This window comes from Cydia strobilella, chromosome 13 (assembly GCF_947568885.1).
Source record: "Cydia strobilella chromosome 13, ilCydStro3.1, whole genome shotgun sequence".
NCBI classification, from domain to species: Eukaryota; Metazoa; Arthropoda; class Insecta; order Lepidoptera; family Tortricidae; genus Cydia; species Cydia strobilella.
In genome coordinates this window covers 10,641,920-10,667,926 of record NC_086053.1, presented here as the reverse complement: position 1 = coordinate 10,667,926, position 26,007 = coordinate 10,641,920, and the positions used below count along the sequence as shown (strand labels likewise).

The 26,007-nt window shown below is 35.6% G+C and overlaps 1 protein-coding gene across 1 annotated transcript in view; it reads right to left on the bottom strand.

The window, feature by feature from the left end:
* Window positions 1–25,651, bottom strand: part of LOC134746664 (protein spaetzle 3) — a 40,106-nt gene extending 14,455 nt beyond the window's left edge. The window contains exons 1-3 of the mRNA XM_063681170.1: window positions 25,328–25,651; window positions 13,944–14,956; window positions 1,214–1,335 (exon numbers count right to left, since the gene is read on the bottom strand). Of these exons, the coding sequence (XP_063537240.1) occupies window positions 1,214–1,335; window positions 13,944–14,748 (927 nt within the window). The 5' untranslated portion in view covers window positions 14,749–14,956; window positions 25,328–25,651. The remainder of the gene's footprint in view (window positions 1–1,213; window positions 1,336–13,943; window positions 14,957–25,327) is intronic.
* Between the last annotated feature and the right edge of the window lie 356 nt (window positions 25,652–26,007).

Below are 26,007 nucleotides of genomic sequence, written 5' to 3'. Positions count from 1 at the left end.
ATTTTGTCTAGATATGGGCAAAAATTGTTGGATCACGTTGATGCACTAACTACAAAAACATGCAGTATGGCATGCATCTTTATAGAATTATCTGAGGTTTTTGAGTGCACTAAATGAATATGACATTACACAGATTTAAATTAGTTATGAGTTATGAAATGAAGCGAATGCTTCGAATACTGCCTTCCTATACATAGTGCAATAAGCACATATTTATTAAGAAAATTGAGTAATATTTTAACTTGAGCAACACGATATATAATTATTTGCTTTGCATTTGTTTACCAAAGATTTGGTGTGTTTGACCCGCATTTGACATGAAACTGTTAATTTTAAACAAAATAATAAATAAATATGTGTGGAGATAATAAAACCTTCCAGATAACTAGCTTTGCACTAAACTTCGGAGAACAAAATTTATTTAAAGGCGATGGTTTAGTAAATAGCTTGTTAATTTGTGTTACGATTCTGCCACTATTTGAAGAAAAAAGATACCTACGTACACGTATAGTAGGTAATATTGAATTCATACCAAACCAATCAGATCAACCCATTCTTTATAAAACAATTACAAAATGTTAAGCGTAAATAGATATAGGTAGTTTTGGTATGAATAAAACTGCTACATTTTATAATGTAATTAATTGCTACATTCTCTAATTAATAGCCTATTTAATTGCTACATTCCTCCTTGCGTTAAATACTTACATCTGCCCAAAGTTACTGGATTTTATAGAATATTGCTAGGCATTATTTAATGCAAATTAAGCCTCATCCCTTAGGCCGCTTGTATACGTTCGTTGTTTTCACCGGGCAATTATTGTCCGTGTTAGGTGACGATGTCTTGTTTTCTTGAAGATAATAGCTGTTAGTAGCCTCATACAAAACTGGAAGTCGTTGCCTAATACGGTCCGTTGTCCGGCGAAAACAACTGACATACATACATACAAGTGGCTTTATTTGACACGCTCTTTAACAGTTTTGTCCTAAAAGAAGTTAACTATTTTATTACCTCACTTAAAAATCTAAATTTGTCAAGCTGTGGTTTTGTATTCTGCATGAGCTTATACCTAACATATTTAATCCTTTAACGTCGACACATTTAAGAGGTTCAAAATATTTGATTTCGCATTATAAATATGTCTTTTGTTACGTAATTAACGTGCACTCTAAATACATTGTCGATGTTAAAAATGTTTGACGGGTAACTTACTGGTATTTGGTAGAATGATCCATTATTAACAGTCTGGTAGGAGGTGAGAGGCACCACAGGAACTGATCCGTTTCTGAGCAGAATCGGCCCTTGAACCGGCGTCACAGCAGGCTGGCCCGAATCTGGAAACAAAACATAACCTTAAATTATTACTAAAATAGTAAATAATGGTTTCACAAAAGATGATTGTCAAAGACCGTCTTATGTTGGGGAAAATAAAATTGAAAGCACAGCTCTGACAAAGATGTACCTACCCGAAGAATTAGGATACAGCCTGGGCAAACGTAACTAGTTAGGTTTAAAGAATTTTATTACTCATAAAATGAATTACTATACTTATTGTATGAATTAACATAATTCTACTTGTTATTTAACATTAAGTGTTAATTTATTAAGTTTTTGCAAAATAGACACAAAACATATGTATGTAGGGTAGGTAGACATTTTTATTTTTATTTATTTTGCCCGCAGCGACTTACACAAGTACGCGAGCACATTAAATGTATAATATCAATTAAAAATGTTAATGCCTCTTTGTCCAACACTATTTGCCTAATTTGCTGAAATATGCATGTTGCATGCCTTTTCTTAATACGGCAAACAAAAGTGACGAATTCATATTTGCGCAAGATATCGATGAGTGTTGTGGGCAATAAAGTCGCTTGCTTAGTTCGTTAAAATTTGATTGCATTGGAAGTTAGTCAAATATGTGGGTTGGCCGTAAGAAATAGTTACAAATAAGTAGTTTAGCTCCGTTTCAAACTATTTGAACGAAAAGTGTATGGTCTAACCCACTAAACTGACCGAAGTAATTAAGCACTATATTTTGCTTTCCATCACAGCAGGGTCCTTATATTTCAAGGGCAATACGGACGTTTCCATCTGAAATACCAATATTAATTCTGATAAAATGGTCCTTATTGCAAATGAAGCGTAGGGACTCTTCTCTAATGGCCACATATAATCAGTACAAATTACTCACACACAGATAAGCAACTGCAGTTCATTGACTCGATTTAAAAACAACACTACACAAAACTTTTTTGCGTATATTTTCACAGTGCACGCAACGTGCATCGTAGGCCGGCGCTTTTGCAAACTGAAGATAGTGAAGATACCTCGGACTTCCTTGCCCCTCTTAAAAAACGAGGGTCAATCGAAATACACTTCACACGCTTATTCAAATATTTGCTTACACGAAAAACTCAAACAGCCAAACGTTTTTATAAGTTCAAAGAATTATAATGTTTATATTACTAATGTGAACACTGTACGTAGGTAGTAGGTATTAAGTATTTCAAATCTCTTAACTGCGTATTTTATGAATGGTTATTCATTCAGTATCTATGCTGTGTGGAAATTTCACAAAAAATATACCTATTTTAGAATTGTTCTATCCTAATTTGCAAAACTAACACAAAAAACTACATACTACATACTTGTAACTGTATTCAAGAGCAATGAAAGTAGAAGTTTATTAGAGTATGTCCTATCCTAGTCCGTCAATCGGTCCCACACAAATGATAGTAGGATACAAATAAAATGAAAAACCCGAGTCCGTCTAAGCGAAGAAGTAGAAGGTGAAGAGTTATCATCGTCTTTGACAAAACAAGTGTGTGTCATTAAAAATGACATATTTTCATAGAAATTTGACATCATGATGACCCTGTCACACTTTGTCATTGCAAAGTCCGCGCAGAGTAAGCTTGGTCAGACTACTACAATTTATAGCACAATCATCTAAGAATTCGGAATTTTTGACCTCGTCTAGAGTGCGATGACGCCAAAAAGTCAAGCCAAGTCAATGTTAAGTGGATCATATCTTTAAGCTTATTAAACAATAGGTACTTCCTTTAATTCTAAGCTAATATTTGATGGATATCAGAAAACTAAGAACAAGTACCTAGGTTTTTCGTAAATAACTACATAGAGGTAGAGGAATCCTAAAGCGTTTAATATATTGTCAAAAAACGCATTTTTAGGGTTCCGTACCCAAAGGGTAAAAACGGGACCCTATTACTAAGACTCCGCTGTCTGTCTGTCTGTCTGTCCGTCTGTCACCAGGCTGTATCTCATGAACCGTGATAGCTAGACAGTTGAAATTTTCACAGATGATGTATTTCTCTTGCCGCTATAACAACAAATACTAAAAACATAATAAAATAAATATTTAAGCGGAGCTCCTATACAACAAACGTGTTTTTTTTTTGCCGTTTTTTGCGTAATGGTACGGAACCCTTCGTGCGCGAGTCCGACTCGCACTTGGCCGGTTTTTTTAGTTGTCCTCAGAAGACTTAGAATTTCGTCATGTATTCAAACGTTTTAAATTGTTTTATTTAAAAATGTAAGCCCCTTAAATGGTGGTGTTGTCTTGGTTCCGATATGTAAATCCTACGTTTCGAAATGAAAGGTGTCAAAACATTTTCTAATGACATACTGTTATATTATACGTACCTACTCGTATAAATACCTGTTCATCTCAAATGTAAATCATGTACTTTATGGATCATGTCATAGGCATTACAACAAAAACAAGGTAATTTCATCAGAGAGCTAGGCGCGTCATCTATTCAGGTCAAATGTTACAAAACTACTAATCTCTCTACATGTAGCCAGTTAAGGGGATTATGGGGCGTATGTACTAGATATGGCAGACTTGAAAAAAAAGCATTTATTCGAGAAAAAAAAATTGTACCTACAGGATAAAATTGGTCTAACAGAAAACTCAAGATGATTGATTTATAGTAACTAAATATTCTTTGACGGAAATTCTGCTCATGTATACCTAGAACTTTTTCTAATAAAAACTAGGGATTGACAAAATGAAACATTGACAAACAAGACATTAACAGAGACACAAATTACAGAATATCTATACATATAATAAAGCGGAAGAGGGTCGAAAGTCTGTACATGAAAAATATTCGACAAAAAATTAGCCGGGGATACTTAGAATCGATAACAGAACACGTTCCAACAGTTTTGAGATTTTTTGTCTGTTTGTCTGTTTATTTGACCGCGGATCACGTGAAAACGGCTGAACGGATTTTGATGCAAATTTTACTAATCTGTCGAAAAAATCCACGGCCAGGTTTAAGCTATAAAAATTTGAGAAATTTCACCCCTAACGGGGTTAAAAAGGGGATGAAAATTTGTATGGGGTTCAAGATTTATTTTAAGCTAGCAATTTGAAACTTCGTAAAAAGATATATTATTCCTCGCACAACGTATCAGCATTGCGATACAGCGAGGAAATGCCACCAGCATCCTTGGTACAATGCCTCAAGGGCCTATTTTAGTTTTAAACTAGTTATTAATTTCGTTTACGTAGTACCACTGTATATATCTTGTATATAAATAAAGCGTATTTATTGAAATACAAGAAAATTAATTTCAGCGTTTTTGAAAATTCATCCCCTCAGGTGATGAAAAAAAGGTTGAAAGTTTGTATGGAGATCATATTTTTTTTCGAGTGCGTTACTTGAAACTTTGTATGTGGGCATATATTATTATAATACAGGTCACGTGATTTCAGCGTTTTTAAAAAATTATCCCCTAACGGGGTTAAAAGGGGGTTGCAATTTTGAATCCATTACAAATGCTTTGAAACTTCTTAAAAAGGCATTATAGACGATTACAAAAAAGTTACCCCTCAGGGGGTTGAAAAGGGGATGAAAGTTTGTCTTGGGTGTAAATTTAATTATATTTAAAAGCAAGAAAACTACTTTCAGCGTTTTTGAAAATTCATCCCTTAAGGTGGTAAAAAAGGGGTTGAAAGTTTGTATGGAGGTCTAACATTTTTTGAGTGCGGAACTTGAATCTACATAGGATAGTTTTTATCCAAAAAAAATCCCTTAAAACTGAAAAGGAAGGTGTAATATTGTACGGGGAATCAATAACAGTTGAACCGATTTACATGAAATATATAACTAAACTTGACTTTGAACCTAAATAAAAAATCTAAAAAAGTCAAACGTAAGGGCATAGCGTAGCTATGGTAAGTGTACATCAAATTTATGTACAAATATTTTCCATAATGTCAATATCCAGAGAGGAAAATGGGGACTACGTTTGTATGGAGAACCGGCCGTCCTCTTTCCTCTTAATAATGGCGACGTAGGTGGGTAAGTACTTACAAAAAAAAAAAATCCTATGTCGTTTACGGAGTAAATATCAAACGATTTGGGACTCTCATCTTATACGCGTTACCATGCCTTCCTGAAAACAATCGAATCTTTTGCGAAGGTCTCGCAACGTATTGAGGCTACAAGGGGCACGGTCTCAGGAGTCTGAGAAAGACCACGGAGAGAGACTCAGTGGCGCTCTAGCCAGGCAGACCGCTTTGCTTTCGGCTGAAACGGCAAGCCAGCGCGAGTCTCGAATGTCTCGATTGCGATCCCAGACATCGTACGCAATACATAATTATGTAGGCGCAGATCCTGACGGAGTGTGGCGCCGGAGAAGCCATGTGGACGGAGCTGTTCCTGCTGATGCCCGCCGGGGAGACTCACAATGTGATGTACAAATAAATATTGTAAATTATATGATTTAGTTGTGCATACATAAACATAACTGTATGCAATGAGGATATAATAAGATAGAGCGGTACTGTCATAGTAAATTTCGTAACCACTGTAAATTCACTGCCATCTATCGACATACTTTAAAACTAAAAATGAAGATTTATAAAAATACGTTAAAATGTTTATATATGGATAAATGATTTTTTTAGTTGCATTAATTATTTTTATATGATTTTGACCCATGTTTTTTCACTGGTATGCGCTAAAATTATAAATAACAAACGAAACAGTCAACGCCCTCTATACGAGAGTAGGCCAAAACTAGTGGCGCCATCTGATCGAGAATCAAATTTTCGTGGATTTTCGAGGCACGTTTTTTCCTTACTGTATCCATCTATTACGGAGTTATATCTATCTTTTCTGTATGTAAATAAAATGTAAATAATCGGCCTCACGTTTTTGATATCTTATTATCCTTTCCTCTAATCTTACTTCTAACTAATGCTAGACCTAAATTCGAAAGTTTGTTACGAAGTATGGATATTTATGTGTATATTTCTTACCTTTTCATGCTTAATTACATATTAAGTTGTAATTTTGTTAACAGAACTTGTTTCAAATCACTTATAAAATCAAACTAATTCCTGACACAACTACATGCATAATATCTTCGCCTTAAGCAAGTGTCGGTAACGTTAAAGAAGACATTAAGAGATTGACGCGTTCATACATAAACATTACAGTAATTGGTTTTACCTCGCTTAGACTCCATTGATTAATATGTGAAACAAGCTACGACATTAAACTTTTACGATCAAACTATTCAAATAGTTAGAGAAAATTGCTTCATGTATTTTTCCATAAATTCGTTGTAATTGGATAAAAAAAATTTATTCCTATTTATTCTATTAATATTCCTTTATTTATTTCTCTTCTTAAGTTAGGCATTTTACAATATGGATATAAAAGTAAAGTACAAAAACAATACTAAACACATTAGGATTTACTTTATTCTAGCTTAATTAATAGTTGTGACAAAATACGAGCCTAATATACTTAGTTGTGTGTTTTAACCGCGTGTGGCGCTGTAGTCGTGCACGGTCCTATCGCATATACTGGAGTAAAATGTCTCAAACTGTTACCAATGCACACACTCACTCTCATCTTCGAACCATCACAGGTAGATACTAGATAATTTCCAACTATAGCAAATGCCCTAAGACCATTTAGATTATGGCTTCTCCAGTGTATTTAATCGCGGCGTCTTTAATGCTATAATTAGACTTCTGTGCATACTAACGAGATGCAATTACAAGTAAGTACAGAGCAATCGTACACAGACGTCACTGCATATTTACTGGGGGCCGTTTTATAAATGCTGGTAACCTGACAAGACAGAGGAGTGGACACAATTAGGCATTTCAGTCTTGTCGAAAAGGCATAGAGATGACAAACGTTATAGATTGTTTATCGTATATAGAATCGGAAAGTGCGTCATCTACAATTAGCTTACACCGCCCTTCCCCATTACATACGCAACTGGGGCTATGTATCTGGCCCTAATACGTGCGACTTGGGGAGCGTTACTGAAATTTAGCCACAGTCGTCACGAACTTCGGTCATGAGAAAACGACAAAGAAGAAGAAGACCTGGGTGCTTAGCCAACCTGCCAATCGTAACGCTCTATGGCGTAGCGTAGACATCTCTCTCTATCGCTCTTCCATATTAGTGCGACAGTGACAGTTGCGTTTCGTTCGCTACGGAGCGTTAGCGATTGGCATGTTGGCTACGCAGCCTGTTATACAGTAAGCGGAAGTCAAGGAAATTAAATTGAAAAAAGCCTTCCGCTTGTATTACAGGTCATCTGCATTTATCAGACTTTTACGTGTCAACAACCTTGTGCATTCTATTTTATATTGGATTAGTAAATGCCAGCGAAGACACACTCTGCTTACATTCAAAGTTAATCTAACTATACTTAACTGGTTTATTCGTCTGGACTTGGGAGCAAAGAAATCCCAATGCCAAAACGAACATTGAAATAATATGCGTCAAAACGTCTACAGATTACCGTTTTTCCAAGTATTTTACTGTGAATTCAAACGACCTTGCTTCCGATAACGATTCAAATTGGCCAATGCCGCGCATCCTCAAATCTTCGAGACTGTTAATAAATTAACGTGTCTAACTATAAATAATGCTGAGGTCGCAATTAACGGAACATGAGTAGGTAGATAAATGTCTCAGTGTAAAAACTCAATTAATACAACGTACGTAATAAATGGCTAAGATTTTGTCCTCTGTAGCTAATGCCGATTGCTAAATGTCTTAGGACCATTAACACGTAAACCACCAAAAAAATCAAAAGCTCTCATTAGCGAAAATCGGAAAACTTTCATCCTCATTAGCAGTTATCAGAAAGAAGGAGAGCCATTGCGAACTAAGTAAAAGTGTAGTAAAAGTGATAAAAACCTAATGTTTTTAGGGGTACCGTTGTCATGAACTTTCCCAATGGAAGGTTGAGGTAGGCGATGGCTGAGATACGCCTTATACTCGTGAACGGGTGCTGTTTGTGGAGACCGGTCTGTTTACGCTCACACGGCCCACATGTTTTATAGATTCATTTGAGTGTTATTGACGAGAGACACTTAATTCGGTTCTTGTTTGTTTGTTTGTTTTACTTTTACTTTAGATTTCGACTCTTTGAGACCTAAGATAAGGCTTCCTTTTTTTGTGCACTGATCACTAGCCTGTGTTGGTATTGGTACTTGGTACGACCCACCGTTTTCCATTTTCACAGCCTTTCCTTCCCCCCTCTGTTTAATGTACTTTCAGCAAACGCGCGGACCACGATACAAAACTACATACTATAAATAAGGTTAGAATCTTCAACCCACTCCGGGTTGCAGGTTCTAACATCATTCGAGTGTGAGTTGGTACCTACTTTACGAGTACATTAAGATTTCCAGTTCCAATTTGGTATTTTACTCCTCAAAACACTAGCTTTAGAATAGAATAGAAGATCTGACATAATACCTACAATATCTGGGAGACCGAGCTTTGCTCGGAAAGCATATAAAAACTCAAAAATACGCGTTTTCCCAGAGATAAGACCTAGCTAGATCGATTTTTCGCCCCCGAAAACCCTTATATAGCAAATTTTAAATTTTATCGAAATCGTTAGAGCCGTTTCCGAGATCCCCAATATATATTACATGAATGTAATTACCTAAGTATAATATCAATTTAACACAACGTTGATGTTGATAAGCTCAAGTAAAAATATATATTTGTTTTGCAGCTGTACCTGTTTAAGCGTACCTTTGCACTTTGGTACCGATCAGTTCGGACCCGATGTTCTACTCGTATATTCGAAATTAGTATGTGAAAATTAAGTCGTCTGTCTGTCTCATACGCTGAACTTATTTGAATATTAGTTGTCAAGCAAGATAACCGTTGAAGGGCATAGCCAATTTAATGGTTATAAAGTCAGCTTAACATATTTGTGACGAAGGCTGATTTCCACGAATACTTAGTCACTTATCGGTGTACACATAATTTAATACACCAATAGCTATTTTAAGGCCAAATTAAAAATATACTGTATTACTCACGCGACAAATTAAGTCTGCCTAATTTTGTTGCCAACTACAGGAGCAAGTAACTGCTCACTTTTGACACAGATAAAGATAGTTTTTATACTTTACGTCAAATAAAGCTACGCCGGCTCTAACCCTACACCTCTGCCTCGAGAAAATTAAAATCCCCCCTCAATTGGAGGAGGGTATCCCAATATGGGACCGGCGGGACACATCTTTTCAAAATATAACATCTTATAATAAACATGCATTACGAGTAAATCTAATAAATTACTATAGAATTCATGCAATTACATATAGTAGGTACTTTTCCTTATAGAAATTTGATTTAAAATATATATGTACAATAATTCATACAAATACGTACTCATAGCTCTTTCAGAGAACAAATCAAATTCTTAAAACAGAAAAAGAAAATAAAATTAATAAAAGAAATGATAATATAATATATATAATATAAATCAGTGATTGTTATGAAATACCTACATAAAATATTTGATGTGCTTTCCTATCTGAGCTGTGTTACCTTAACTCGAATACACATAATACAATGATTTTAATTGTTACTTGTTTTTATTACAGTTTCTATCACATTTCGATATTTTCTCCAAAATTGCTTTTTCGGTAATCATTGGATTTTAGAGTCCGACTTGAAGCTAATTAAGTAGTGTTGGTAATGTAAAACAAAAATATTCAAAGAAAAAGTTGCCCGACCCAATATTCCTTCACTACAAAATCTTGGTCCTGGTTTGAGAGCGGAAGGGTTACCTAAAGTGAAATTTTAATAAGTAGGTAGGTCCTACTGACTTAAGTATCAGTTATTTAAATACGCTAGCAGATACTTAGCTGACTTGTTCTTGAAGGAAGAGTTCTTGAACGATAGGTGGCCCTAGTAAAAGAAAGACTTACAGACGGACACGTGTGATCATATATATATATATGTACAAATCATATATGTATAGATAGTAATAGGTTAAAGCAATTAAATGTTAAATTATTTTAGTTTCCAGGTTTCCTTACCCAAAGGGTAAAAACGGGACCCTATTACTAAGACTCCGCTGTCCGTCTGTCCATCCGTCTGTCGCCTGGCTATATCTCATGAATCGTGATAGACTAGACAGTTAAAATTTCAGATGATGAATTTCTGTTGCCGCTATAAAAACAAATACTAAAAAGTACGGAACCCTCGGTGGGCGAGTCCGACTCGCACTTGTCCGGTTTTTAGTATTACTTAAGACACTTAAGTACTGAGCGACTTAAGTAAGTACACCCCTCTAGGTGTATACTTAAATTATGTTGGTCGTGTGTGCAAATTAATGAAATTAAATGATTATGAGCAGGACCGTGAGTACTACTAGGTTTAAGAACAAGCCATGTACTAAAATCTGGTGCAATTCGATTGTACCGCCGTGGTGAGGTCAGCATTTGAAAGAGCTGTCCGGAATATTTATGCGCGCCGCTTGGACTTATTGCTGTGAAATATTACCCCCGTTATAAGCTGCCTAAATGAATGTAATATGTAAGCAGTTACTAGAATTAACAACTTTAGAATTGTAATTTGGTGTGTGATATACAATACTTCTTATCATTTCCCAAAGATTTACGAAAAGCACGTTTTGAATTGGATTCTAGAATCCACACAAATTTACTCAGAATCCATGTCATTATTTGGCCTTGTAAGGGGTGTATTAGTTTTCCGAAAAGGCAGCAAAAAAAACGAATCGCCCAACGCAATGTATGAAAACTAGATAAAATCGAGTCTTAATAAAGTAGCATATTACGTTCAATCCCCACAGTAATTAACGCCTAAGTCTAAGACTTTCAATTAACCAGGTCAAATGATACAGAAGTAACAACTTTATGGCTGTATAGGTTCTACAAAGACGGAAAACAAAACATTAATTTATCTCATGTACACTTGGAACGTAATTTCTTCGCCACTTGGATTCGACGTAGTTTTCAGGAGCATTTATAGCATTTATGCTATCAATGTTTATTTTAGTATGTTATCATTGCTAGACTATTTGACACTTCTAAATGTTTGAGAACGGGGAGGTCGGGGAGAGTGGAAAATACCGGCCAAGTGCGAGTCGGACTCGCGTTCCAAGGGTTCCGTACATTACACATTTTTTAACAATGTATTTTTTATGTGAAACGTGAGTGAAATATCTTTAAAAAACCCGTAGGATCAAAAACAAACAAAACATAAACTAAGTAATAAAGTCCGACTCACGCTTGACTGCACATTTCTTATAGGTTTTCCTGTCATGGTAAAGAACTATTTTGTGTATTTTTTTCAAAATTTTAGTGCAGTAGTTTCGGAGATAAAATGGAGGGGAATGGTAATTTTTTGTCTATTTTCTTAAATAACTTTTAAACTGTTTATCTTAAAATTATAACGAAAGTATATTTGAGATTCGCACAATGAGCTCTTTCATTTGATATGTAACACGATATAGTTTGACAAACTTTATTTTTTAATTTTCTCATTTACCCCCCAAAAGTGGCCCCCGTGTTTAAAATTAATTTGTTTACGTTACATGTACATCTTTGGGTCACAAACTTACATATGTGTACCAAAATTTAACTTAATTGGTCCAGTAGTTTTGGAGCAAATGGGCTGTGACAGACGGACAGACAGACAGACGCACGAGTGATCCTACAAGGGTTCCGTTTTTTTCCTTAGGTACGGAACCCTAAAGATTTCTACCTATACGTATGTACTCGTACAATGGTACCTAATAAAAATTGGTGCAGAGTTATAAAAAATAGCGGCAACGTACATACCAACAAAAGTGTACCTACGAAATAAATGGTGTCCTTATACATTATGACGTAAACAAGTTAGCCTGTCAGTCGGGCACGTTTTAATGCTACACGACAAAAAGCTCCTTTCACACGCGTCTCTTGTTTCGACACTTTATGAACCTGCACTGTTACATAAATAAGTTGGACGATGCGACTCGAACTTTGTTGTATGTTAAACTTGTTCAAGAACCTGAATTGAGGTGATCTTTAAAATCCCAGATTATTGTGATGTTGTAGGGGCAAAAATCGGACAATAGAAGAATGGGATGAATTTTATATAGGTAATACTTATGTATTGTTTTTCGATATGATCATTCGTGGTGGTCCGGATTTCTGTTGGACGTGATTTTGTCAGTGTTCTTGTTTATGCTCAAGCCTTTTTAAGAAGGTAATAATTATGATTCTTCAAAATATCTAACTACTTAAATAGAATCACTAGATAATTTTGTTATGGAGGAATTAATACGTTTTCCAAAAATAATATGATACTTTCTCTTAACAGGTTACATCAGGCGGCCCAATTCCGAATGCCCGACCTGTGCGCAAGAGATTGAAAGCGAAACCAAGGTCAGGCGATGCGCATAATCATGCACATTGGGATTGAGATGTGAATGTGCTTTTCGGCTTTACGGCTCCTTCTCTTTATTTATTTATTAAGTTAAAATTGTTTAAGTATTTTTTAACGCATTGAAAACTGTTATAGATAATGTGACAACCACCTCTATTGTCACTGTTCTAATGCAGTCTAGTCATATAACCATGAAAAATTCAATTAAGTTTGTTTACATGTGATTGCAATCTTTATGGGTGATTCTTGTCACGACGTTTCCGCTATATCTGGCAGAATCGTCCTTTTAATTGCTCTATAATTCAGATTCATCTGATCTAATAGTTTTGATATTCGTGTAAGAGGTTGTTGAAGTCGTGGAAGGTTTTAGCGAGGTCAACTTAAAAAATCTAGGGTATCCTTTGACTCGACAATCTAATTGATTTAAAAGATGGAGCACGGATGGAGGAGGCCAGATGGTAGTATTTATTAAGACCTAATTAAAAACAAATTAGACGATATACATATATATCTATCTCTTATCAGGTATAAAAAGAGCTAAATCGATAAGATAAAATTATTTAAATCGAAATGAATGATCCTGATAATGACAATAGTGTTTGCGGAGGTTTTAATAAATTTCAGGATACAATTAATGACAATTTGTCGCTAGAATTCTTTGTCTACGTAACTTGGGCCACTCTGTCGGTAGTTTAGGTTTGTTCTCTCCTAACTTGGCAGTGGCCATTGGTCTAAAGGTAATTCAAACCCTTTAAATTTATAATAGTCGTTTGCCTTAGTCTCGTTAGTTTACTTAGGGATTTCGCAAAAAAACATTTCATAAAAAAAAACTAAAATAAAATAATGGAAACCCACGTTATTAAAATAATTCAGGCGTGTACCAAGTCAAGTTAATCACGAATAAAATAAGACAAGTGTAAGATAACTGACACGCATTAAGTAGTTGGTTAGGTTTAACGCTCTCCTTTTGTTCGGCCGCTGCCGAAGGCCACGTCTGCCATCGACTGATAGTGGAAGTAATTGGGCCGATCGTGGCACTACTTCACTGTCTACTAGACGTTTAAATAGACTATTCGTAGATCACGATCATTCGCGTGTACTAGCCGTTATCTAGATCAATATAAAATACCCGAGTTGTCCATTGAATCGTATACGCGTATAAATTATCTGCGACTGACCACTTTATGTTTTACCACCACTTTTAAGATTAAGATAAAGTATTATTATTTTACCTGATCCAGTATCGTCGTCGTAGTATTCATCGTCGTAGTCGAGAACGGCGTGCAGCTGTGTTTTACCACCGGATCCTCCAGTTTCCACTTTAGTGAAACCGGGAGGACGATCGGAGGGAGTCTGGCCACTGCTGCTACCACTGCTGCCGCCTTTTGTTCCAGGGTTTATGTGCTGTCGAGATTGCAATGGTGCTGGAGTTGAAATAGGTCCATTAACAAAGTTGAAACTATTCACATTCTGGTTCGAGGGACCCTCGAACCTTCGACTAGATGTTGGACTTGGTGTCGTCGCAGGTGGATAAGGCACATCCGAGTAGCCTGGATTATAAAGCGGCCTCTGACCACTTTTCTGATTTATTCTCCTTTGCTCGTAATCATAGTCCCCTGTCGAATCGTGGACATACTGCCCCGTGTTATCGTACTGAGGATTCACTTCTTGCACTCGTTGATTTTCTATTTGTATGTCTAACCTACTGTTTTGCTGATATATTTGGGTATGAAGCTGTCCCGCGTAGGGGTTTTGCGGAACTTCTTCGTGACGAGGATAATGTGTGAACTGGTTGGGAGGAGGGAGGTAGGCGGTGCCAGCACGTTTCCGGATTTTAGACCTTCGTTGCTGTTGGTTTATCGGTGGAGCGAAGGGCTCATTGCCAGCTGCTAGAGGGTCACTGTCTGGCTGGTGGTCCTTTGGAGAGTAAAGAAGGTCGTCTAGACCGAGCCTTAAGGGGCCAGGTACTGGGGACGTATCAACAAGGGCCGGTGTGGCCGTTGCGACCGACGCCAGCGTAAAATTCGCCAATGCCATTCTCAGTAATGCGGCATTGGCGTGAAATGTCAACTTGCTAAGTCAATATAATGTATGTTCGAGGCGCTATTACGGCTGCGGTTGCATAATGCCGTGAGAGGTTTGGAGCCGTCTAGGCGCACGGCCGTCTTCGTATAGTCGGAGCACAGACTGATGAAATCCCCGGCGCACTATGTCAGTATGTATCACAAAAAGCTTGGTGCGTTATCTGAAACAATCGAAATCACGGTTATCACATTTATTACATGAATTACTTAGCAATTCTCAACATGTCATAAACAAAAGAAAATTTACGACCTAATCGCTTTAGAGCGGCGTTTGAATATATTTCGAACTAGTCGAGCGTTTTATGGCCGGATTTCCCCTCATTTTGTACAACAAACTTGCTACTTTACAAATGGCGTTTGGTTCGAAATGTGAGAATCGTGATGCCATTCGATGATCTTCGCGAATGGTTTTGGTATCGAAACTAGGGAAACCCCACTCCAAATATGCTGAACGATCTGGCTCGTAGACAAAAGATGTAATATGATCACAAAAGACTATTCGATTATACAATAGCATGAATACAGAATAGGAATTTTGCTGTTGGCGAATAACAATTTGATCGATATTATTGTATTAAATTGGTCTTTTGTTTATGTGCAGTGTCTTTTGAAACACCTATTGAATTATTATTATGTTTCCATGGATATATCGTAATTTATATTTATTTATGGTACTTACATTGTAAGCGCCACGGGAAGTAGTAAATTGCCGTTGCAACACCAAGATTTAACGTTACACAGATTGCGATCATTTAGGTAATGTGGGTGCTAACTATAAACAGAAGGTGTTTGTTTTAAAAGAAATTTACTATCAAATACAATAAAAAAATGTTAGGTACATTATAAAGAAGTACGGATGATAGAATTTCAAACAACATAATCTTCAAGTTTTTTTACACTACGTAAGTTCCAAAATCTAGTGGTTATGTTAGATTAAGTGCTACTAAAACATATTGAGTACTTAGTTCGTTTTTTTTAATACAAAAAGCTTAAGACGCGCAGCAAAATTTTGACAATTCATAGCAGAAGTAGATTAGCCTAGTAGAAAAAAATAAGTTACGGATCTTATAAAAAGATAAATATTTTGGTAGCAAAATCATACTCGTAAATCTCGTAATTAATTTCCCAACACGAATTCTAACAGGTTTTTATATGCAGGTTTGTATATCGAGGGAATGTTGTTTTAAGTGTTTTGTGACTCATTCGTAATAAGGAATTAGATTGTCATAATTAAGTAATATGACGTTTCGTTTCCTTTTAAACAAGGATTTGAAGTTTTAAATCAAATCGACGACGAGTAGACGTGAGAAGTAGTAATCAATAAATAACTTTTGCACCAGTTCTACTCTATATTATATTTTATTATACATACTAGTTATATTATAATCCAGCACGATTTAGTATTTCAAGAATGGTCCAAAATAATTAATATAATAATAGGATGACCGATGATGCCATTTCTGAAGTTAATACAGCTTCCTTGTGATCTTGAATGACGAAGCCGGGTGGAGCACGATTTCACAAAACTATAAATTTAGACCAATTAATACGAGTATAATAATATATAATATATAATATCATATTCTCGATTACTTACTTATGATACAATAGGTATATTTAATTGCGTTTGGGTATGTATGTATGTACGTAAACACTTTATTGTACATAAGACAGATTACAAACATAATAAAAACAATAAATATACAATGTGCAAAGGCGAACTTATCCCTATAAGGGATCTCTTCCAGTCAACCTTTGAGCAATTGATAGGCAAACGAACACTATGAACTGAAAGTAAATTATGGTTCAATTATATCAAACGTAAATAGTTAAAACCTGTAATCTAGAATACAAATTATACACATGTAAATACATATTCATATAAGTTTACCTATGGCTATAAATATATACATATATACTACAAATATATATATATATATATACATTATCACAAGAAACTAAAAAAACTTAGTAAGTACTCAACTAGAACACAAGTCATGAGAAAGCCACAATTAACTTATGTAATTTTCTCTTGAGTGATGCTGATGCTACCGACTGGAATTGTCTTAGGGATAATGGCAACTTGTTCCACAACTGGTTATGACGAATTAAATTTGATTTTATTAGGTGCCTACTGCCTACTGGACGTAAGTGCCTAAATATCTATCATAGATCAAAGTATCTTTGAGTCTGTCCTACAAATGTAGACAATTGAAATTGTACAAACATATTTATTCTGAAGGGGTGCAGTTTGCTGTTACTCGAATTTTCCTATACGTCTTTTTAAGAGTCACATGAGCCCACTGCCAAAAAGCCGCTTCCATACAATCCGAGTTTGCTCTCATTGCAAAACGACATGCTTAATTGACATGCTTAAATGAAATACCTAATACCTACACTTAAATTAAAGTATTGATATGTGTTTTAACAAAAACGCTTACACAAAAGGTTGGTAGTTCTATTTCAAAGCTACCTATCAGTTTAAAGTTTAAACAGGTGCTAGACGAAACTTTGATTATATTTGGTTGCTAAAATGAACCTATGGAAAAAGAGTTGCCAATACTAGGTAGGTAACTAGGTATATACTTTTTGTTTTAAATATAATTTTTCTTTGTAATACGTTTGTATGAAATGTAGTTTACCATGAATAAATGAATTCTATTCTATTCAATACTAAATGTTGGCAATGTTGGCACCTAAGTTGCTGCATTGGGAACACTTATTTTCGGTACCGCTAGCCCTTGTAGCTATCGCCGAAGATCATCAGGATCACGACGCTTGCGCACGCTGCCGTGGGAAACCCAATGACGGTGCAGAGAATTGCAATTCACACTACGACATTAATAAGATTCTTTCTGAATCTGTGACTAATATTTAGGGTCGAGAATTACTATCTAGTCTAAAAATTATGAACAGATAGCATTCTGTTGATATGTATTATGGTCATTATGGACAACTAAACCACAGCTTAAAAGCGCCAGCAAAAAAAGTAAATAAAACGATCGACACACCTTCACTCACTAATATTCTACCAATAAACGTACAAGGTACACCCCTATTGTTGACTTTGGATTAATGGATTATCTAGGCATGTGGTAGAGAGTAGAGAGCCGCATAAAATAGGCCGTATAAAATTTATCGGTGGGTTTGGTTGTAACAATAAAAACCGGTCAAGGGCATGTTGCTTAAATATGTTGTCCCTTTCCTAAAGTGAAATATAATACGGGAGTTTTAAGGTTTTAACTTTCACCAATTTGTAACAGATTAAAGCCAAAAAGTTCTTCGATTCGATTACAATACAATGTACAGGTGCCGCATGGGAATCTCGATAATTATTAGCTCAGGTAGAAAGAAGCGACGGTTACGAAATGACAAATCTGTTTCATTTGTCATAAGTACGGAATTGTGATTTATCCGTGTATTACGTTGCTACGTTATTCTCACGTGAACATCATTAATAATACGGTTACAGTTTGTGCTTGGGAAAAGAGTAAGCCATTGGAAACTTAATTAGAAAAGTGGTTTAAATAGAGAATTTAAAATATTTACTACATGCCGATTTGATAATGCTGAGCTGATTTGGTATGAACTGTGGTATTTTCAAATCTGCTTTTTAACTGGACCGTTTTGCTATCTAAATGCGCATCGGATTCATTCTTTTCCGAGGATTTATTCTCGTAAATACAGGGCAACAAACGTTTTAGATGGCGACCTCAACGTCCTCAACTATTTAAGGAAATGATACTAATCCACACGCGTCACAGATTTTTACACGGTACAGTACTATTAAAACATTAAACAAACAGTATACTGTTTTTTCTCCTTTTGAAGGGTGTGATTTATCGCTAACTAATTTGAGCGTGGTAATTTTCACCGGTCAATTTTAGCAGTTTTATCATCGACGTGTTGTGAGACTTGTGAGCATTATATAACTGCCAAAAGTTCGTTGTCTAGTCAGTTTTAAGTTTTTACATTCAACCGCTTTTAATTCTGTCACCAATTGTCGAAGTCCCTATAAATGTTTGATATTTTTGGTTTTTTGATTGAGTTCCTTGATCTCTATTTATCAACTTAAGAAATGCCATGACACGCGGTTTAAAAACCACTACAGTACATAGTATAAAACAAAGTCGCTTTCCGCTGTCTGTCTGTCCCTAAGATCTAAGCATACATACTTAGATCTTTAAAACTACGCAACGGATTTTGATGCGGTTTTCACCAATCAATAATTTTTGAGGAAGGTTTTAGTGTATAATTTGTAAAGGTTTTCTGTAACCCGTGCGAAGCCGGGGCGGGTCACTAGTTGTATATAAACTAGAGTTAGACCAAGATAACTCTGCAGCGATTTTTATAGCACAGACGTCCAAGTGTTATTTTAAACGTCAAACTTCTATCAAATTATGACACGATCGCTGCGGAGTTATCTATCTCTACCCGGTAAATAATGTTTAACTTAATTTCGTACTAAATGATTACAAAACACTGTTCTCGCCGGTCAACAATAGCTATAAATCCCAATCCATCATTTTATATCAGGTTTAAAATATTTTCGTATATGTGTCAATGGATTGTATATAATTTAAATACATTACGCATAGCTGCAAAGTCTTTGCCGTGTTGACTTAAACAGGTAGGTACTCAAGATCTACTTAAATAAACTTCAGAAAGACTCGCCTGTACAGATGTACTGGGAAGTTGTCTTTTAACGCGTTTTAAGTTAATAAGGAAATAGTAAAAAAGTCTGCCTTCAAACGCATTACTGTATGATAAAAAAAAGCAACAAACAACTGTGACTTGACACGATCAAGTTGTTGGATATTTTAGTATTTATGATAGCCGTGAATGCGTAGAGTTGCCATTAATACAAGTACAAAAACCACAAATTCTTTACCATGTTGTCATCAAATCACTTAACTTGGTATAGAATCAAAACAACTTATTTTGTTCAAGCTCTGTTTTCTATTCCAAAATACCTATAGTAGGTATTAATATAAAATAAGACAGATGTATGGTTAGTAGATTGGGCTATGGAATAGTCATTTTTGGCTCCTCTACACGATGGCCCAGCGTAGGCCATTCCAAAGGACGCATTTATGCGTTAGAGGGAGCAAGTGATATTGCTATCTCATTCCACCGCATAGCTGCGTCCCTTGGACTGGCATACGGCTACGCTGGGCCATCGTGTAGAGGAGCCATAAAACCAGTGCGTCCACAATTCGACCTTGTCACTACAATTCGAGCAGTTCGTTGGAATGTACCCGTGACCGTGGTTGTGTAATGATTGGAAGATTTTAATGGGTTCAGAAGGAAAACTTTCTAACATTCATGTATCAATCATGTTCTTGGAATAGCGGAACTAAATAGACAAATAAGGATAAAACTTAGGTCAAAGTATGTATTGTGAAACTTTTCATTGATTCTCTATTGAAATAAAATTGTATTCGTGAAAAAAAGTGACAGCAACACTCAGCACCCACGCACTAAATGGTATTAATGGAATAGAAATGCCACTTGTAGGCATATTAATGTAAATCAGTATTCAATAGTAAAAACTTGACGAAAACTCGAAAACATTACGATACCTTAAAAAAGGCAAAAATGGCTGTTATCTGAATTAATTTTTTTTTTATCTGCTTTTTATGGAGGCTTTGGACACTCTAGGTGAACATGTCAGCCTCATGGGTGCTATCATAGTTCCCTACTCAAGGGAGAGGTCAATAAAGTGGTAAACACTGATTGCTTTGTCCGATATAGGCTCTGCCAACCAACAATTGATCTGTCCATTGTGCATGGAGCCCAGACTACCAAAAATTATTTTTCTCAAGTCCGAATTCCGGACGCATTCCAACAACACGTGAGACAAGTCATTAGTCTTCTGACAGTTTGCACACAGTGGTGACGATTTAACACCCATCATGCACAGATATCTGAATTAAGCATGACATATTAAACTAATGACAAATTAAATACTTGTGATAGGGATCTCGGTTAACCATTAGCAACGACCATGTCTACCAGCTGTCTAGTGGAATCCTTTGTTAATCCGACCATTATATCATCCATGTTAGCATGTTATGTAAAATAGATTTCTTAAATAAATAGATTTCATAAAGTAGTACACTTTTCTGTTAATTCATCGATAAATTAATTTGATTAAGTAGTTTTTGTTTACCCGAAGTAAATCAATCAAACTATATAGCATCATCATGACAGCACTTGTGATTCTTGTAAATTAATAGAATAAGTGAGTTCAAGGTTACTGTTATCAATTACTCGTTTTACCTTGTTTTTGCGATGATTTACTTGAGTTATCAGTTCACAGCCACGAACGCAAGTGTCGTAACACTCGTAACCGCGATGCTGCTTGAAACATCTGACACAGATGACGAAGGCCTATTTACTTATATGAATAATGGAAAATATTTTTTTTGGGAAACTACAAATAATATCGCAATCTTTTGCGCATTTTACGAGCTGTTCCATATTCGCAGACCTACGAACTACGCGAAAATGATATTAAGTCCCAGAAAGTTTAAAAAAGAGAAGGTAAACATATATTTTATATTTAACACTATTTGATTGTGAGTAGGTAAATGTACTATGCGCAAGTGTCTACTTTGAACATTGCAACTAGAGTAAATGAAAACCCAACCCATGGAGTAAACGAATTGAAGCAACCTTGAAAGCACTTTGCATTGGCATCGTCGTCTCCCTGGGTAGCCACATTTACTATATTTACTAGAATATGGGTCCGGGTCTCGAAAGATTAAATAAATAATTTGCTTTCCAATTAATGTCCCGTGAGTTACTTTCCTCATATTATATCAGTTTCGATTAACATTTCACAAAATGGCAATACACAGATGTCAACGACTTGACAAGGCTACCCGGAAGAGCGTAGTCGTGTACACAGGGCGACGAAATGATCTGAAAACCTTTAGTCCTATTACTATCTCAATAAAGTCGAAAATGCCTTTGATTGTTGCTCATTGTATGCCGTTCGCAAGTATACCGAAACATGGTCTTTATTGCTAAGGTCAGGGTATAAAAAAATGTGGCAGTATGTGACACAGTACAGTACGTACATTGGATGTAAAAACCACATTCTAGCCTTTGTGTGAGGTCAATCGAAAATATAAACTTCACGTGGGTTTATTAATTAGACATAATTATATAGATAGGCTAATACAGTAAGAGGCAATGTTTCCTTCATTTCATTTCATTTATTCATGCTAAATAGCGTACGTAAGTATACAAAAATATACACGTCATGTTATGAAATCCGGATGGGGCATAGCAGAAAAAATTACAATAAATAATAAATAACAGTGAACACAATATATAGGTATACAGCACACTAAAACATCTTTGTCGCTGAAAAACTCTTCTATATGGTAGTAACATTTGTAAAAAATATACTATGTAGTTGCTTTCTCCTTTTAAGGTGTCATTCAATTTATTATAAATTTTAATTGTCATGGCGTGTGGACTTGTACTGTGTAATTTCCTTGTAGATCCTGACACTGTAACTAGATTATTTTTGAACCTAGATTCGTAACATACGGCGGGTCTGATCTAGAATAGAAGTTTATAGTTGCAGGCTTTTTCTGATAAATTTCCTTTTATAGGGTTCCGTACCCAAAGGGTAAAAACTGGACCCTATTACTAAGACTCCACTTTCCGTCTGTCTGTCTGTCCGTCTGTCTGTCACCAGACTGTATCTCATGAACCGTGATAGCTAGACTGTTGAAATTTTCACAGATGATGTATTTCTGTTGCCGCTATAACAACAAATACTAAAAACAGAATAAAATAAATATTTAAGTGGGGCTCCCATACAACAAACGTGATTTATATGCCGTTTTTTGCGTAATGGTACCTTCGTGCGCGAGTCCGACTCGCACTTCGCCGGTTTTTTGTAATGCTGCTCGTATTTAGACTTTGTTTAAGACTACTCTAATTATAGTCTAAGATACGTTATACATGGCCGACCTTCACCGATACGCCTGACGGATGAAACATATTTTATGAATGAAAATATGTTCCTGGAGATAAATAAATAGGGTTGCCTAAAGAAATATGGTTAAGGATATATTTTATTTAAAAAAAATATACTTATATATATTTTTCAAATTTCACCGACCTGCCTACCGAACGAACTAAGTTCCCATGGAAACTTGTACAACATGAATCAATTAGGTTGCCTATCTTTTTCCGGTCACTATTATCTAAGTGGTTGCCGTGTTTAAACAGGTGAGTTTATATCGATAATTGCACTCATCTGCCTGACGCTTGAATTATATATCAAAATGATGGTAATTTTATTGCGAATACAGCGCTATAGGGTTGCCTGCGAAAATCCGGGCACAAATAAGGGTTGCCAGGCTTGAATAGAATAAGAAGGGAAGACTTTAAGCGATAACTCAAAAAAAAACGGCTTAATAATATTACGATTGTTTTAACTTTTATTGAATGTGTTTATTAAGCACTATTATTGTGATTTTTTCACATTTTTTGGACCGATGGTTCAAAAGTTAGAGGGAAAACACATTTTTTTCCTTTCGAAGCGTTTATTTCCGAAATAATTCACTTATCACAAAATGTTTTTAAAGAGCTAGTTTGCTCTGAAACTTTGTACTTACAACAGGATAAGGTATATCTATGTCTGTAATTAGTTTATATAGCTTCAGATACCATTAGTTAAAAAAATACAGCGAATTTAAGTTAATTATTTCATACAAAATTTGTTTTTACTCTATTTCGTTTGTTTTATAAACTGGAGCTATATTAACTAATTATAGACCTAGATATACGTCATGTCATTGTATGTGCAGTTTTATTAAAATCCAACACGTAGTTTTAAAATGAGAACGAAACTCCGTTTGTATGGGAAGGTGAAATTCGGCCGAGCTTGCCGGGGTCTCTCTGGCTGAAGGGTGTTGTGTTTTGCAGGAGACGGTTCAACGGAGCCGTGCCGTTCTGTCGCCTATTTAGTGTTTTTAGTTTCAATTTGTATTTTATAATATGTAGGTATGCCAGTTTAAAGGTATTTGAATATAGATGGGTTACTAGTTGCCTAAAATAAAGATTTTACCTTTAATTTAATTTCAATAACATTACTACTTTTTTTATCTATGTCGCTAGGACTCCCAATTCTCCCGATACCTAAGGTGAGTCGTCTGCTTTTTGGTCACAATAAGGCATCAAAAATCGGATGCAACAAAGTGAGATTAGAGACTCGAGTTTCAGAATCGAAAAACATTTTCTTTTCCTTTGCCTGAATCTGTTTAGTTTGCTTGTTTTACTATCCTATCCAAGTACCTAGTATAAAAATCCTTGCACGTATGTATTTGCTCGACCCGACAATGTGGTGACCAAAGAGCACAACCTGCACAATAGAATTACAGAATCTTGTTGAATTGAATTAATACATTATTAATCTTAATTGCCACACGTTGATACTGTGATTATGTCGTCTCTGACTGGACTTGTAAAGGTATTTTACAACATGAATGGAATAAAAAATTAAATATCAAAACAGTAAACAAGCAGGAACAACGGTAGGCACTACTAATTAATAACTTGTTGATGATGGTACTAAGTTGGCGTGCAACTTGGATAAAACCATCTTTTAATTATTAAAATTGATAAACTACCCGAGCACTGGAATAAATATCAAAAACTAAAAAAAGGACCAAGCCCTTCAGTGACCGAGGTCGGATATAATCTTGCTCTGAAATGAAAAACTATCCGGACATAAAGCTTCGCACCTAAACGTTACAAACTTTAACTATAAAACTCCTGTGAGACTCACACATATTAAATTATTTTAAAACGGGTCACTCACGTATTATTAAAGTCGTGTCGTTGCTCCGTAAAGCGGATCCTCGTAAATTAGATCGAAACATGTCCAGCTATTCGACTTAATAATACGTGAGTGACCCGTTTTAAAATAATTTAATATGTTACAAATTACCAGGAAAAATCTACAATACGAGAAGTTTACCTAAGAAGGACCAAAATATTACAACCTTTAGGGCACCAAGGGAGGAAAAAGAAAAACTTAACATCAAGCCGCCCCCCACGATATATACAAAAAACCCAAATCCAAAATTAGGGTAAAACTGAATTACGGAGAATACAAGATTTTTTTGTATGTACAAGACTGGTTGTTTAGTTGCGTTGTCATTGACTAAGTCTGACCATAACTAAGAGCCTTTGCGTAAATATTGGCGACACAGCTTCAAGGTTGTTCCAATTCGTCCGTTGTCTGAATAAATCTAAATAAACGTACGATCGTACATATGCAAACAGACAATAAATATATTATTTTCTAGAATAGAGATGGAGACCAAAATGGTCAAAGGAACTATAAATAAACTTTTCTAATTTTTAAGATGATGAAATTGCAGTTTGTTGTTTAACACAAAAAATGGGTTATTATGCACGGTATAAGCTTATTAACCGATCATACCCGGCTCGGTTCACATTAATCACAAATAGTATAGGTTATACTTATGTGTTGTTATTACCTGTATTGTCCTCGTTTACGCCTTAACGCAATTGTAAAAACCTTATTTATTTACATTTACTTATAAACTGAACTACCAAGTTCACCGTTGGCCGTCAACTCCAATAAAATCACATTTAAATATTTTTATCCACGTTCCGTTTACGAAATGTTCGTTTACTTGGTTTTGGCGGGCTAATATTTTTAAATCCGGTCTAAACACGTGCAGTAACGCGGCCGTTCTCGCGGGTACTGAGTCCGAAATGTACCTTTTACTTTGCGGACCTGAGCTGGTCGTGTCACTTTATGTCACTGGCTGGTCAGAGTATTGAGCACTTTTTAATAAGCTTCCGATGATGAATGCGTTCCGGATCGTATTTATGATTTTCAACGGTTTACAGGTACAGCACGCGAAAACTGTAGCGGATAAAATTAAATCTATGTGTCATGTCATTCGAATCATCCGGAAAGAATGATGCCGGTTCTAGACTAGAGTGCTCCAAGAATTAAGTAGTTGCAATGTGACGCTTTAGCACACGTCCTCTGATGAGTTTGCTCTTCTACTTACCACTTACGATTTAATATATATATATCAAATCGTGAGGTATATATATGATGGATATGATGAGGAGTTATAACCTCCTCCTATTATATGGTAAATTACCCAAATAGGTTTTCGATACAATTATAATGGACGTAAAT